Source organism: Carcharhinus amblyrhynchos, chromosome 15, assembly GCF_965287045.1.
Source record: "Carcharhinus amblyrhynchos chromosome 15, sCarAmb.v2.hapA, whole genome shotgun sequence".
In the NCBI taxonomy this organism is placed as follows: Eukaryota; Metazoa; Chordata; class Chondrichthyes; order Carcharhiniformes; family Carcharhinidae; genus Carcharhinus; species Carcharhinus amblyrhynchos.
The window spans coordinates 6,586,653-6,604,319 of NC_137338.1; the positions used below are offsets into that span (position 1 = coordinate 6,586,653).

General features: G+C 42.6%; 1 protein-coding gene across 2 annotated transcripts in view; it reads right to left on the minus strand.

Moving 5' to 3' along the window:
- Positions 1-2,997: 2,997 nt before the first annotated feature.
- The window catches only part of ncam2a (neural cell adhesion molecule 2a), a 1,336,232-nt gene continuing 1,321,562 nt past the window's right edge, over positions 2,998-17,667 (minus strand). Inside the window, exons 17-19 of one of the 2 annotated variants that reach the window (XM_080203385.1) lie at positions 13,456-13,494; positions 10,339-10,455; positions 2,998-3,357 (exon numbers count right to left, since the gene is read on the minus strand). In XM_080203385.1, coding sequence (XP_080059511.1) covers positions 3,246-3,357; positions 10,339-10,455; positions 13,456-13,494 — 268 coding nt within the window. In that variant the 3' untranslated portion in view covers positions 2,998-3,245. The remainder of the gene's footprint in view (positions 3,358-10,338; positions 10,456-13,455; positions 13,495-17,667) is intronic. The other variant, XM_080203386.1, reaches the window with a different exon arrangement.

Here is a 17,667-nt window from a genome sequence, read left to right on the forward strand (position 1 = left end):
TTAATACCTTGAAAACTCTTGTTAATCACCCTTTCCCATCGTGACTTCCAGGGAATGCAGTCCTGGTTTGTGAATTTTTTCCTCGTAGTTTAACCCTCGGAACCCAGGTATTCTGGCAAACCTACACAGATTCTCCCTCGAAGTCCAATATATCCAACATGATCATTGTCCACTAACTTCTTACTGAAAGTGCTCATGTGTGGATGTCAGCAGAAGACGATTGTTGTTCTACGTTGGCCATGACTGAATAACTTACTGGCACTCACTGTCGAGGCTTATGCATGAACAACAGTGACATTGGAAAGGGGGCAGGGAGGGCAGAGAAACCACAGGATCCAGCTCAGGAGTTTTATATTCAATTAGACAAAAATGTTGATGCAACAAATGTTGAGATTTGTACTTCAATGAGGGTGAGGGCAAATTCCTGCAGGAGGGGAGGAAAATATGATTGAAATGTGGATTTCATGGAGGCATTCTTTTGCCTGATGAGTTGTTATGACCTGGAATATGATGCCTGAAACCACAGAAGCATAGAATAGAATTTCTACAATGCAGAAGGAGGCAATTCAGCCCATTGAGTTTGCACTGACTCTTCGATAGAGCATTTTACTGAGGCCCATATCCATTGCCCTACCCCTATTACCGCATTTGCCATGACCAATCCACCCAACCTAGACATCTTTGAATACTAAACGACAATTAAGCATAGCCAATCCCCTAACCTGCACATCTTTGGACACTAAGCAGCAATTAACTGTACCAACCCACCTAACTTACACTTCATTGGCCACTAAGGGGCAATTTACTGTGGCCAATCTACTTGACCTACACATCTTTGGACACTAAGGGGCAATTTAGCATGGCAAATCCACCTGACCTGCACATCTTTGGACTGTTAGAGGAATCCCACGCAGACATGGGGAGAATGTGTAAATCCCATACAGACAGTGACCCAGAGCTGAAATTAAACCTGGGCCCCTGGTGCTGCGAGACAGCAGTGCTAACCACGGTGCCACCATGTTGTGAAAGAGTGGTGAAAGCAGATTCAATAGTAACATTCAAATTGGAATTAAGGAAATATTTGAAAAGAGAAGAACCCCAGGACTATGGGGAAAGAGCAGGACAGATGGGCTATTTAGAGGGCACTTTAAAAATTTTGCCACATTGAGACAATGGACCAGATGATCTCCTTCTGTGTTGTAAGATTCCATTCAATAATTGCTTGTGAAGGAACTATCCTCAAAAGGATCTCAGTGACCTCAGGGTGACAAATAGAGGGGAGCAATAGTTTAAGACTGGATAGAATGATTAGATTTGTGATTATGTGCTTCTCATTCTCAGTACTGGCCTATGGAGTGAGCCAAACTACAGGTGGGTTTCCTCAGCTGGACACCATAGCTATTCAAGTGGACCTTTCCTGCACTGATCATCAACACACCTTCCACAGATACCAACCTTTCTTTATAAACAATCCTCTCCTTTTCCAAAAAGTAAAAAAAATCACAAGCACATTTATGGGAAATATCAGCTTGGGCTCTGGAATTAGAATTCTGTTTGGTCAATGCCTCATTGTGGCAAAACCCTCCTGTTAATCAATGGTCACCTGAAACAATGGGCTGTTATCAGCTTGACAGATAGAATCGTAGAATCCCGACAATGCAGAAGGAGGCTATTTGGCCCATTGAGTCTGCACCAACCATAATCTCACCAAACCCTACCCTCGTAATCCCATGCATTTACCCTGCTGATCCTCCTGTCGCTAAGTGTTAATTTAGCATGGCCAATCCATTTAACCCGCACATCTTTGGACTGTGGAGGGTAACCGAAGCGCCTGGAGGGAACCCATGCAGACATGGGGAGAATGCGCAAACTCTACACAGAGAGTGACCCGAGGCCAGAATTGAACCCAGGCCCCTGGCGCTGTGAGGCAGCAGTGTTAAACACCGTGCCACTGTACAGTCTGACAAAACCTTCAAATCTCAGGAATATCTGCTCTCCTTTACTCTTCCGTCTTAAGAACCTCATTTCTATTGAGCAAGGCAAAGACTACTTTGACTAGAAGTATTGATAGCCTGAAACATGGGAGTCACTAATAAAGCTAACACAGCAAGGATTCTTCCTGACTGTGTTTTAACAGTCAATAACACTCTATTTTGGCTAAGCCAATGACTGTCTCTAGGTACATCAAGCTAATAGCATTTTTTTAGCATGGACCAAGAACAATGGAATACCTTGGATATCCTCTGTGCAGAGAGAATAGAGCCAACATTTTGAGTCAGAATGACAAACTCTGACAGAGCTGACAAACTCTGACAGAGCTCTGAGCAAGAGTCATCCTGACCTGAAATATTGGCTCTATTCTCTCCCCACAGATGTTGCCAGACCTGCTGAGATTTTCCAGCATTTTCTGTTTTTGTTTCAGGTTCCAGCATCCACAGTATTTTGCCTTTACCACTTTGCTTATCCGAGGTGCTGAGTTTCGACAGATGGGATCTGAAGGTCCACTTTGATCTGCATGTGCGTGGACATCAAAGCGAAGTATTACTGCAGTGGCATTCACAATAGGAAAGACAGTCAGACGAAAATATATTGGTTCCATTAAAAAATATCTTACAATCTTTGTTGGGAGGGGGAGAGGGTTGGGGATTAGCTTCAAGGGGAAAAACTTCAAGGAGCAAAGTGTGATATTTGAAATCTAAACAATAGTTCCTGGCGCTAACCATCTCAAAGCCAATCCCAACTCAAATTACTTTCAAACCCACAACTAATCCACAGCCATTTCCCTATCCCTCTTCATTGCATTCTATTGGAAAAAGAAAAAGTTGCACAAGGGACATAATTGCATTCGCCAGAACAGATAAAACGTCATGAAAGACCAACTGGGAAACAACAGCTTGACTGTTTTGTCTGCTGTATATATAATATATATATATGTGGAGAGAGAGAGAGCAATATAAAGATTGTTTCTAACTTTTACTTCACAATATCATTTACATGTTACACTTCTTAATTTTCTGAATGGCAAAAGGGAAAAAAAATAATTAAGACAGAAATTTTCTTTTTCAAAAATCCTTCCAGAAAAATGAGGACAAATTTCGATTTCTTGTATTACTGATAATGCAACTTATGAAAGTTTCCAAAGCCATTCTAATGCCTCAGCCTCACAATATGTATTTCTCTTCCCTACAAGTATTGGTTGCAAGGGTGTCCGTGGTTAGGACGTTTCTTTGACAGAGTTCTTCCCATTATGCTTTGCTGCTGTCTTCTTTTGGTTGGATGACGTCATTGGGTACTGCCTCTTCTATGTTCTCCGGACTCAAAGCTTCCTTGACATTGCCTTCCTTTAAGGGTAGCTTTCTGCAAACGATCGACAGATGAGAAAAAGAAAACTGTGAGGATAATTATTCCAGAATGATCACATTGCAGGTGAAGTCATTAACCTCTGGCATTGGCTGGCTCATTATTCTTGAAGAAAGAAAGTTGCATTTAAATTGAGACTTGAACCCAGCTGCCAGAGCATTATCCTGGATCTCTGGATTACTAGTCCGATTCCAGTACTATAATGACACTGCATATATGCTTGCGAAACACAGCTAAAAGGAGGAATTATGGCAAAAATAATGGCCCATAAATAAAGGGAAATCACATGGAAAGAGAAATGATTGGATGGCAGATGGTAAATTGAAATTTGCTAGATTGGGAAGATAGAAATTCCACGAGTGTTTATTTGAATTATTTTTATGAAATACATACGTAAAATGATCTGCATTTAAAAATTGAGGGTGCAACATCAAAATTTGCTGAAGATACCAAATGATCCTCCTCTATCCAGTATTGTTTTTTGAAGTGGTGAGTATCTGAGATGTACAGTTTTCATTGGGCTTGATCTACTGAAAATTCCAAATGAATGCAGCCTCCATGTGCACTCACCTGTAGGACTTTAACTAACCTAATCCCAGAGAACATAGGAACATATCAACAAGAATGAAGATTGAAGGGCCCTGAAGTATACATACAGTTACTCCTGGCGTTCAAGCAGTTCAAGCCAATTAAATGCCAGCTTGGTAGTTATTTCACCTGAGTCAGAAAGCTATTATTCCATCCCTATTGAATGGCTGAAACACCTAACCAAAGTTATCATTCGATTGCAGTGCTGATTAAACCAAAAACCGTTGGAGACACCATTTTAGTTCAGGTTGGCTTGAAAAAATGCCTTGGAACTCTTCAAATGAGGAGTAGAGTGATCTTTTGGCATCTTTAAGTTTAAAGTTTATTTATTAGAGTCACAAGCGCTTCAAGGTGTTTTGAGTTTCTAGGTATCCAGATCCCCAAAAATTGTTCTGGTGCCCCCCTGCAGATGCTATAGTTAAGAAAGCCCACCAACTTTCTCAGAAGATGAAGGAAATTTGGCATGTCACCTACAACTCTTACTAACTTCTACAGATGCACCATAGAAAGCATAATTTCTGGTTGTATCACAGCTTGGTATGGTGCCTATTCTGCCCAAGACCACTAGAAATTACAAAGGGAATGAAGCCCAGTCTACCATGCAAACCAGCCTCCCGTTCATTGACTCTGTCTACACTTCCTGCTGCCTCGGAAAAGTAGCCAGCATAATTAAGGACCCCACGGACATTCTCTCTTCCACATTCTTTCGTCAGTAAAAAGATACAAAAGCCTGAGACCACATACCAACCGATTCAAGAACCGTTTCTTCCCTGCTGCCATCAACCTTACCTCACACTAATATGATCTTTCTCTACCCATAGCTATGACTGTAATACGACATTCTGCATTCTCTCCTTTCCTTCCCTATGAACGGTATGTTTTGTCTGAAGATTGTGCAAGAAACAATACTTTTCATTGTACACTAAAACATGTGACAATAATAAATCAAATCAAATTAAGTAGGTTTACATCACATTGCAATGAAGTGGCTGTGAGAATCCCCTAGTCACCACACTCTGGCACTTGTTTGGATACACTGAGGAAGAATTTAACATAGCCAATGCACCTAACCAGCACGTCTTTTGGACTTGGCCATGTGCTCAGTCCAGAAACTATGGGGGGGTGGAGCATTCCCATTCCACCTGCCATGGGAATTGGAATGGGCGGGGGCCCAGACAACGCAAAGCTCCATTGATCTTGGGCAGAATGTTTTGGGGTGAGCACAGCCAGAAAATTCCGCCTGCTGTTGCCACTCAGGGCAGTAGTGGGGGAGCACTGCACTGTCAAAGGTGCCGTCTTTCAGCCAAAGCACTGAACAGAGATCCTGACTGCTCTGTCAAATGCAGTTTGGAGCAGAGCAGGGAAGGTCCCCCAATCCCTTGGCCATCATAGCCAGGAGCAGCTAAAATACATGACTTGGTGTTTCTCATATTGCTGCTCCTGGGAACTTGTTTTGAGCAAATTGTCTGCTGTGTTTCCAATGTTACTATAGTAACTACATTTCAAAATGACTTCACTGGCTGGCAAACCCTTTGGAATATCCTGGAATGTGAAGGATGCTGTATGAATGCAAATTCTTTCTTTCTTTACTTGGCCTGAGAGCAGTTGGTGTTGACATTGTATTGTATCTTTACCCATTATATTTTTACACATGCACCCTGAAAATCTAAAATCCAACTCCACTGTGATGAAACAATCTAGAATCTGGTCAGTTGCCCTCCTCATTCCGACGGGACTTTCCAAGGTCAGGCAACTTGTCTGGTTGTTGCCAGTATCACTTTTCCATAGTAGAGGTGCCTCAATAGGGATGAAAGAAATGGTCTGTCAACAGGACACAAGCCCTGGTATATTTGGCCAAATGACCCCTCAACAGGAAACTATCAGTCCTCTTCCAAGAAGCTACTTTGTGACAGGCTGATGGGAGTGTTGTGTATGTGGTGTCTGTTTTTTTTAAGACTCTGCACTAGAAGAGAGTCGTCTAGCTTGAGGGACCAATGGAAACTGAGAGTGAGTGATCACACCAGAGAGTGGAGTCCTCTCTCAGGCAGAATCATCAAGCAACCATGTAGTAAGCAAGTAAAGACTGGAGATCTGAGCCAGGCAGCCCAGAGCTGCAAATCTCGTGTATCTAACATAAGAACTAGAAGCAGGAGTAGGCTATCTACCCCTCAAATCTGCACCGCCATTCAATAAGATTATGGCTGATCTTTTCATGGACTCAGATCCACTTGCTTGCCAGTTCACCAAATTCCTTTACTGTTCAAAAATCTATTTATCCTTGCCTTAAAACATTCAATGAGGTAGCCTCAACTGCTTCACTAGGCAGTAATTCCACAAATTCAGAACCGTTTGGGTGAAGGAGTTTCTCCTCAACTCAGTCCTGAATTTGCTGCACCTTGTTTTGAGGGTATGCCTCCTTGTTCTAGTTTCACCGGCCAATGCCCTCTCCTTCTATTGTATCTATTCCCTTCATAATCTTATATGTTTCTATAAGATTCCCCTCTCATTCTTCTAAATTCCAGTGAATATAGTCCCAGTCTACTCAATCTGTCCTCATAAGCCAACATTCCCCAATTCTGGAATCAACTGAGTGAATCTCCTCATCGCCCCTTCCAGTGCCAGTAAATCCTTTCTCAAGTAAGGAGACCAAAACTGTACACAGTACTCTAGGTGTGGCCTCACCAGCACCTTGTACAGCTGTAACATAACCTCGCTGTTTTTAAACTCCATCCCTCTAGCAATAAAGGACAAAATTCCATTTGCCTTCTTAATTACCTACAAACCATCTCCTTGAGATTCATGCACAAGGACACCCAGATCCCTCTGCACAGCAGAATGCTGCAATGTTTTACCATTTAAATAATAGTCCATTTTGCTGTTATTCCTACCAAAATGGATGACCTCACATTTACCAATATTGTACTCCATCTGCCAGACCCTCGCCCACTCACTTAGACTATCTATAACCCTTTGCGGACTTTCAGTGTCTTCTGCACACTTGGGCCTACCACTCATCTTAGTGAATTTTCACACACTACACTTGGTCCTAATTCTAAATCATTGATGTAAGTTTTGCTTTTTTAACATGATAACCCCTGAGACTCCATGGCTGCCACCGAATTTACCTCCTTGTGAGACTCGGTGTATATGAGTTTCTGTGGTAATAGGCGACGCCTAACTAGGTGGAACTCATATCTGGAGTCCTTTGTAAGGCAGAACCCTGAGCTGGTCCAGTGTTCTACCATCACAGATGAGACTCACGTATATGTACCACAGGGTGATGGTTTAACTTTTGATTTGACATTATTCCTTTCCAGTCGGCTTCCAGAGTAATTACAATTAATAAATACTATGCGTTCCTAACAAAACTTGCAATCTCTTCATAGAATCATAGAATCCCTACAGTGCAGAAGGAGTCCATTCGGCCCATTGAGCCTGCATTGACAACAAACCCACCCAGGCCCTATCCCCGTAACCCCATGTATTTACCCTGCTAATCCCCCTGACACCAAGAGTAATTTACCCTGGCCAATCAACCTAACCCACACATCTTTGAGGAAACCAGAGCACCTGGGAGAAACCCATGCAGACATGAGGAGAATGTGCAAACTCCTCACAGACAGTGACCCGAGGCTGGATTTGAACTTGAGTTCCTGGCGCTGCGAGGTAGCAATGCTCACCACGGTGCCACTGTGCCACCCCTTGGTGACACCAGAGTGCTACAAGATAATAGGGAGAAAACCAGACTTCCCAAATTTGGCCACTGGCATGCCACATCGGAAGGGCACAGAAATGAAGTTCTCGGGCATTCCAGGATTGTGTTCTTAACCCACCCAAACTGACTACCTCTGCCTCATCAGCTACAAAGTCCACCAGCACGGAAATCACATTCCCCAAGGATTCTCCAATACATGTGACATTAATCAGGAATAAACATGCTCCAGTCGCCTCTGTTTGTCCCAACAAAAGACTTCCAAAACCTTGTGGTTAATCTACTCCTTCGCCTCATTCACTGTCCTGTTGGATGCAAGAAGTGGCTGACGCTACGCCTCCATCTGAAATAGCGAGTGGGTCTCAAACACAACTCATTGGCCGTGAAGTGCTCTGGACCTTGTTGAGAGAGCCTGTGCGATATCAGCTCGAGTGTTCTACTCTTTCCACGAATGCCAAACAAACTGACATGGCACAAACTGCCCATAAATCGGCCAGCTGAAACTCAGTTGGCAACCTGACTCAGAGAAGATCCTGAATGAGCTGTAATGGGGCTTCTGTTGTCCATAGCACACATCTATGGCAAGGGAGTGAGCCTGGAAGTATCAAACGAGAAGGAAACAGATGTGTTTGCAATGTTCTTTGTGTGAATCACACGTTGGCAGTTTGCCCAGTCCAGCCACAGAGCACAATCCTGCCAATCTCGGATAATTATTTTATATTTTGCGCAGTTCTCTCTGCTTTTGGTGCCAGGCAGACGCAGGACAGATGGCAATTTTTCACAGCCAGCCATCTACAGATATTCAGCAAGAAGAAAAGGGTCAGAACTGCACAGAGGCTTCCCAAATTCTTGTCTCAAATCTATTTTTTTTTTCCAAATTCGCATTCCCTGCTCCATTAACCCCCAAAGTCTCTGAGGGAGGAGATGTTCCTTCTTCATGTGACACACATGAAGGTGTGAAATGTCTGATTATTGTGGGCGAGCTATTTATTACGGAGAAGGGTAGACATTTGCTCAGCTGATATTCAATTCGCCCAACTGCAGGTGAGACATTGACTGAAATTTTACTGCTCTGCCCTCCATGGGAATTGGAGTGGGCGAGGGACAGACCATGGCAAGGTTTGTTGGCCTCGGGGGGGGGGGGCGGATTTTATGATTTCGGAATGAGCAAGGCTGTAAAATCCGCCCAATTAGTCAGCAATGCACCCCTCGGATTTCTCCAGCACTGAGATGGGACGGTAAGCTCCCAGGAAGGATTATCTCGACTACCTCCTTAGGAAATGGTCGGGCTCTGCTGAATACAATTCCATGATAGGTTGCAAAAGCTCACCAAATGACAAAGCGCGTCTCCTTAATCTGAGGTCCTAGACATTGTCGCATTGTGTGTTGGAGCAGCAATGTCCAGTATCATTGTCTATCAGAACATTAATGTCCAGACTCATGGCATTTAGGAGTGACAGAGTGTTGGATAGTTAATGTACACAGACAGTGTGCATTGATCACCAGTGTCTATGATCGCCGAGCGTCAGAGCATTAATGTCCACTGTCTCTGGGCCAAATGATCATTGTGCAGTATCACTGAGTGCTGGAGTATCAGTGGCCGGTATTACTGTGTGTTGGAACCCTATTGCCCAATATCAGATAGAAGCAAAGAAAATAGGAGCAGGAGGAGGCCATTCAGTCCTTCAAGCCTGCTCCTCCATTCATTATGATCATAGCACATCACGCAACTCAATAGCTTGATCCTGCTATCCCCCAATATCCTTTGACCCTCTTTACTTCAAGAGCTGTTATTGAAGACATAGAACGTTTTGCCCTCAATTACTTCCTGTGGTAGTGAACTTCACAGGTTCACCATTCTCTAGGTGAAGAAGTTTCTCCTCATCACTGTCTTAAATGGTCTATCCCGAATCCTCAGACTGTGACTCCTGGTCTGGACTCCCCAGCCATCAGGAACATCCTTCCTGCATCTGTCTAGCCCTGTTAAAATGTAATAGATTTCTATGAGTACCCCCTCATTCTTCTGAACTCCAACAATTATAATCCTAACCAACTCAATCTCTCCTCAAACATCAGTCCTGCTATCCCAGGAATTAGTCTGGTAAATCTTCTCTGCACTCTCTCTATAGCATGAACATCCTTTCTCAGATAAAGAGACCGAAATTGCATACAATATTCCTTGTTAAGGCTCACCAAGGCCCTGTATAATTGCATCAAGACCTCTCTGCTCCTTAACATAAAGTTTGCCTTTTTACTACCTGCTGTACCTGCATGCTCACTTTCAGTGACTCATGTACAAAAACACTCAGGTCTCATTACACATTATGGCCATTCAGATAGTAATCTGCCTTCCTGCTTTTGCTACCAAAGTGGATAACCTCATATCTTTTTACATCACACAGTATCTACCATATATTTGCTGACTCACTCAACTTGTCCAATTCACACTGAAGCATTTTGCATCCTCCTCACAACTCACATCCAACCCAGTTTTATATTATCTGCAAATCTGGAGATATTGTATTGTGTTGGAGGCTCAAAGTCCAGTAACACTATGTGTTGGACAATGAATATCATTGTGTGTTGGACTATCAATGCCCAGTGCCACTGTGTGTTGGCGAACCCCATGGGCTCATGCATCTCTCAATCTTGAACTCGTGGAAGGGGGATGGACTTACTCAGGCTCTGTGAGTGGTGTCGTTTCATTTGGTTCATTCGCTGAGCTCCCGTCATGGTTTGTGATCGGTTCATCTTCCGTCCTCATCTCCACTATAGGCTCTTTAGATCCATCCTTCCTGAAAAGCAGAACAGAGTTTAGTTGGTGCCTGATTCTTACGCAGGAGTACCTGTTGTACAATGAACTTTGGACAAGCATATATTTTGATATGGAAATGTGATAAACCCCATCCAAATGCAATGTGTTTTCTCCATAATATTGATGCATTGATCTTTAATACTCAGCTAAAAATATTGACTGGGCTGGAGCCCATTTCTAAAAGATATGAAGACTGAGGCACGACCCATTCAAAATCTCAAATATTTTGTAATGGTCTTATAAGCTAATTGTAGTGAAGATGTTTCCTTTGGTGGGCCATTAATGTAAAATAATCACTAATAAAGCCAATGTGGAATTCAGGGGATTCAGTACCTTGAGCAGTTTTTTTTTATTCATTCGTGGGAAATGAGCATCGCTAGCTGGCCAGCATTTATTGCCCATCCCAAGTTGCCTGAGGACAGTTGAAAATCAACCACATTGCTGTGGGTCTAGAGTCACACATAGGCCAGACCAGTTAAGGACGGCAGGTTTCCTTCCCAAAAGGACTTCAGTGAATCAGATAGGTTTTTTTGACAATGGTTTCATGGTGATCAGTAGGTTCTTAATTCTAGATTTTTCAAATTAAATTCCACCATCTGCCATGGCAGGATTCGAACCCGAGTCCCCAGAACATTTGTTGAGTTTCTGGATTAATAGTAGCGATAATACCACTCGGCCATTGTCTCCCCACATTGGGTGAGTAGCACAGGGGATCTGTAGGTAAAGCTAGATAAGGACATGAGGGAGAAAAGATATGATGATAGGGTTAAAATAAGGAGGAGGTTTGTATGCAGCATTAACACTGGTTGAGACCAGTTGGCCTGAATTCCCTGTGTCTGTGCTATACACTGCATGCAATTCTATGTAAAGGCAAACTTCGCCAAACACTTTTCTTTCATGTAAGCTACGCACGTTTAACACACAGAACAAATAACAAATTCAGGATATTAGTATTCCTCAGACGTCATGGACTCACATTACAAGTGACAACTTGCATACTTTGGGGATTTTTATTGTCAGGAAATGGAGTCTCTGAGAGCTTTGCTGACTGTATTGCCAATATTTATGACCTTTGGGTTTTTTATGGGGGAATTTAGTCAGTTTTATTTAACTGTATTTTTATAAAATTTATACTAATCAAACAGAAAAATGGTATGTGTTCCCATTTCAAACATCTAATGATACAATTGAGCATTCACAGGGGCTGATAAAACATGGTTTTCTCACTGTCTCCTTCCCAAGGTGTCTCAACCTCAATACTCAGACGAGCAGTCTACTGTATCATATCGTCCTTGTTGTGCATTGCACTGAGACTGGTGTCTGAGACATGCTCAATTGAGGGCAGCCATTATGGAACTAAATTTATTTACACCTCCCCAGCAGTGAGGGCAGCAGAGAGGGCAATGCAACAAAAGGCTCAGATTTTGCAATATATTACACTCCTACCCCACTTCAAAAAATAATTTATAGATTAAAAAGCAAAATTACCGAGTCATAGAGGTTTACAGCATGGAAACGGGCCCTTCATTATATTCATACTTAATTTCCCCAAATATATTGAATTTCCCCATACTGCACGTCACGGGAAACATAGCGGGAGTGGTGGAGGTTGTAGGGGGGGCGGGACGGGTGAACCATATAAAGTTCCACTGATCTTCGGCAAGACTTTCTGGTGTTGGGGCGAGTGCGGCCAGAAAATCCCGGCCAATCTGCAGAATTTTCATGTCCCACCCACCACAGGAAGTGTAGCAGGCAGGATGTGACACACACACACACATATATATATATATATATATACACATATACACACAGACACATATACATACACACACACAGACACATATACATACACACACACATACATACACACAGACACATACACATATACATACACACACATGCACACACACATACACACACACATTTACACACACACATATACACACACATATACACATACACACATATACACACACAAATATACACACATGCGCACACACACACATACACACACATATACACTCATGCACACACACATATGCACACGTGCACACACACACACATATACACACATGCACACACACACACACACACACACACATCATGCAAAGGCCCAGTGATCTCGAGTGAGATTTTCAGGCCTTGGGGGTGGGCATGGTCAGAAAATCCCGCCCAATATGTCTAAAGCAACACCAACAAAAGCTGCAAACTTAACAGGTTGGGTTGCAAATCTGTTCATACATTAATCATAAGCAAACGAACATGGTTGATACTTAAAGAGTAATTCACATTTGAAGTTTTTGTTTACTTAACACCAGAATGTATTTACCAAAAATATCATCATTTGACAAGCAAGAATGAAAAGAATGATTTGTTCTTTTTTCCCCGATAGATATTATTATATTTGACTTCTTTCTTGTTCTGCCTTGTTATTTCCTTCCATTTCCATTAGTTTCTCTTGCCTTTTCCATTAGTTTGACTGTGCCAGATATTGTCTTTGGCTATCAGCTCCACTTAATGGTTGGGGTTGTAACATTGACTGGAGTGTCTTGAAGCCCCCGGTTCACTTTTCCCTATTGGTGGAGTCTGTGATCCCAGCAGACTTTCAGTTTCTTTGTGACTTGCACTCTTTTTCACCTGAGATAGTAGGAGGAATTTGAACTACAGGAAGTTTATCATCCTCTCCTTTTGTCAGATTCCTTCTTCAAGGTAAAGTTCTATGTGGCACTGATGGATTCTCTCTCCAATTTTTACAAGGGCTATGAATGCACCTAGTCTCTTTATAACTCCAAACACAATGGTCTAGTAATCACCTTGATATATTTCCATCATGACCTTGCGCCAGCACTGAATTCTCTAAATTTATATATCTTGTATCTTAACTCATCTTCACTTTGTTGTCCTTCACTCTGTTACTCTGCTGTTGATGTCAAGCTTAAACAAACTAGACCTTGTCCTAGGAGTGTGTTTAAACACTAACCTGTAAGGTGAGCAACCAATTGCAGACTGTGGGGTTACTCTGTAAGAGAACAAAACATTTTCTAGTCTGTGTGAAGGAAAACATGGAAATTACTGCCTCTCATTCCACTCAGCAAACACTTCTGCAAAGACCTCTTTACAATCTCCTTCTGGCAGCACCACGTTGTGTTAGATAATTCCGAACCATAGATTCTCTACAGTGCAGAAAGAGGCCATCCAGCCCATCAAGTCTGCATAATCTTTCCAAAAGTCCATCCCACCCAGGCTCTACTCTTTCCCCCAATCCCCGTAACCTTGCGCATTTACGATGGCCATTCCACTTAACCTACATATCTTTGGAAACTAAGGCCGGAATTTTGCCAGTGCACCCATCCCAATTCCTGGGCCAGGCTCGGCTCGGAGAACAGCATTCTCCGTTGGCCTCGGGCGGGATCTTATGAAACTCGGGCAGACGTGCCAGTAAAATTCCACTCTAAGAGGCAATTTAGCACAGCCAATCCCCTAGCCTACACATCTTTGGATTGTGGGAGGAAACCAGGGGACCTGGAAGAAACCCACGCAGATACGCGGAGAACGTACAAACTCCACACTGTCAGCCATTCAAGGCTGGAATCGAACCTGAGCCCTGAGCACTGTGGGGCAGCAGTCTTCGCCACTGTGCCACCTTCTATTCTGCGTGTGAAATACTCCTGCAGTTTCTAATCATCAGCTAGACATTCATGACATAATCAAACACTTTGCCGAGCATCACATCCTTGAGAGTTTCTTCACTAATTTCTTTGGCAGCCACTGGAATGTCATTTGTGAATGTGAAGTAATTCACAGCTAAATCAGTGACTGACTTAATGGTCTTCAAAATTGTGTTAATGGCTAATTTTATAATTTAGTCCTCCTTGATCAAAGGCCACTTTTGTGCTCTTATAGCACTTCCTCAATGTCAGAACGATCCCTATTATAAATAACATGATCCAGTTTAAGTGCTAATTTTTAAACTAATTCTTTCCCATCTGGTGCACTTTGCTGTCATCTACTACCGACAATGGGATATATCATCAGATCCCACTCTAATACTGAATTCACACAACACTGGGATACTCTCATTGGAATAGTCAGTTTCGCACCATTTTTGCAGACTCAGATATTTCTGTACCCTCCTTTCAAGATAAAAAGCAGCCAGCATAATCATGGACCCCGCTAACCCCGGACATTCTCTTTTCCAAATTCTTTTGTTGGGGAAAAGATATAAAAATCTGCGGTCACATGCCAACTGGCTCAAGAACAGCTTCTTCTCGCTACCATCAGAATTTTGAATGGTCCTACCATATGTTAAGCTGATCTTTCTCTTCACCCTATCAGTCACTGGTATGTTCACATGTTCTGTGCTATGTTCTGCATCTTTTCCTTTCCTTCTCCCCGATGTATTCTATGAACAGTACGTTTTGTCCATACAGTGCACAAGAAACAATATTTTACACTGTATCTCAGTACATGTGACAATAATAAATCAAATCAGATCAAAGTATAGCTGCATCAGCAATAAAGGTAAATTGTGAATATCCAGCCTTATTGTGAGTGCTGAAATGTTATCTTCAACTCTTTCATTCTATCGTTTTCTTGCTCACTAGCTAGCTACAACTCTTGATCTTCCTGGTCAGTAGCATCAACTTCTGTTTCCATATCCATCATTACCACAATCTAGGATTGCCAGACTCCTGAACTAGTTTTAAATCCACCATAATATTGACCAGCTTCATAGATTCAAACTGGGGGCTCTACCATGACCTGGAACATTATTCTTTCCTCTGGTTGCCTGGTATGACTAAATCCTCCACAGGTGTGGAACCATGGACATTTAAATAAATAGTGGCTACCATGGCAACAGCAGCATCTAGATTTCAGAGCCGGTGAGCATGGCTGGATCTCGGTGAAATTCAATGGACTACCCCTGCCAGCTTTGGAAAATAACTCCCTTGCAAAATTTTAACTATCTATTAATTGTAGCATTGGCATGGAGGGAACAGGACAGGTTGTAGGTGATCTGGACGCCTTGAAACTTGAAGCTCGTGACCATTTCTACTTTGTCTTTGTTGATTTAGACAGGGCATGTTCTCCTTTGTGCTTCCTAAAGTTGATGACTATCTCTTTTGTTTTGCTGACATTGAGGGAGAGATTATTGTCATCACACAAATTCACCAGTTTCTCAATCTCATTCCTGTACTCTGTCTCATCATTGTTTGAGATACGACCCACTAAAGTGGTGTCATCAGCACACTTGAAAATCGAATTGGAAGGGAATTTGGCCGCAGTCATAGGTGTATAAGGAGTGTGGTAAGTGGCTGAGAATATAGCTTTGTGGGGCACCGGTGTTGAGGGTGACCATTGAGGAGGTATTGTTCCTATCCTTACTGATTGTGGTCTGTGGGTTCGGAAGTCTAGAATCCTGTCACAAAGAGAAGTGTCGAGGCCCAGGCCATAGAGTTTGGAGATGAGTTTTGTAGGAAGAAAAATGTTGAAGACGGAGCTGGTATCAATAAATAGAAGTCTGAAAAAGGTGTCTTTGTTATCTAGATGTTCCAGGGTTTAGTGCAGGGCCAGGGAGATGATGTCTGTTGTGGACCTGTTGCAGTGGTAGACACAAACTACCATGAATCCAGGCAGTGCAGGAAGCTGGAACTGATCTGCACCATGGCTAATCTTTCAAAGCATTTCATGATGATGGATGTCAGAGCTACCAGGCAATAGTCATTAAGGCAACCCTTCTGGAAGCAGATAGGGGCATCAGATTGATGTAGAGAAAGGTTGAAGATGTCTGCTAATACCCCCGCGAGCTACTCTGGGCCACTCACTTCCTATGGGTTGATTTCGAAAAGGCTGCTCTGCTGCCTGCAATGGCGACCTCGGTCATGGATTCGACCGACATCTCTGGGGCGGAGGGCTTGCCCTCACTGATCTCCGCTCAAAACGGGCATAGAATGCATTGAGCTCATTGGGGAGGGGTGTATTGGTGCTGTTGATTCTATATGCCTTCTCTTTCTCTATTTCTGTCTCTTTCTGCCATTTCCAGAGGAAATGTGGCCTCATCACAAGCTCCCTTCCATGTCTGCTTATAGCTTTTGTTCTTTGCCTAGGTTTTACTTGTTCTTTCGGTCTCTTGTGAACATGTCTCTAAAATCAATCTTTAAGCTCACGCCACACCCACAGCCACAAGAGGGTTTTGTTGATGTGAGGCTACAGTCTCACTTGGCATTTCACAAAATGCAACTCACAGGCCAATCTCGTTCTTAATCATGCTGCGTACCCTGAATTTCATTAATTTCAGCATCTCCCATTGATCTGGGATCTCTTGAATATTAGAATGTAACCTGTGACAACTTTGTATTGGATGTAATGTGACCAATGGGAACAAGATGTGAGGGCCAGCTGACCCAGTAAACCATAGAACCAATTACAGAGCGATGTAATAGTCAGCTGACCAACTGATTCACTATAAATAAGGGACTATGTAGACTTGTGGAGAGCTTAGATTAGCTCCAGGATGAGGCCCCAAGTTTGGAGTAATGATGTTTCTTTATTAAGCCCTTTCTTTGATTTAGTAAGTTTTGATGTATTTTCATCAGCAGCTTTTTGAAGAATTCCTTCTGAAGAAACATCAAACGATATTGGTCAAAATCTACATCTAATGTGTTTGGACCATCATTGTGACGCCAGAGGAGAAATTCATGGCCATTTATTTTGCATCCAAAACATGGGTAGTTACAAATTGATGGAGGGACAAGTAATCACCGTCACCTCACTGAGGCCCAAGGTCTATCTGATGCCATATTCTAGCTGATATGCAATGGCCAAGCAAACATCCTTCTGTGTGCAGTGTAAGGTTGCTTTTCTGGAGAAATAGAGGTCCTTTGTCAATTGTTGGGGTCAAAGCCAATTGAGGTTAAAAATGTGCAGAGCTTGCGATAGCTTGACTAAATATTTGCTTTGAGTGATTGCCTCATTGCTGATACTATAGTGATACACTTTGGCAATTTTTTATTCTGCAATACATGGGTTTAGTTCTCCTGTTTTATTAAATGTTACTATGAATCTATAGCAGAGAAACAAGCCATTTGACTAATTTGGTCTATGTCAATGTTAATTTTCCACTCAAGTCTTCGCCCACTCCATTTCATTTAAGCCAGGCAGCATTCTAATTCTTTTCCCTTCACTCGTTTAC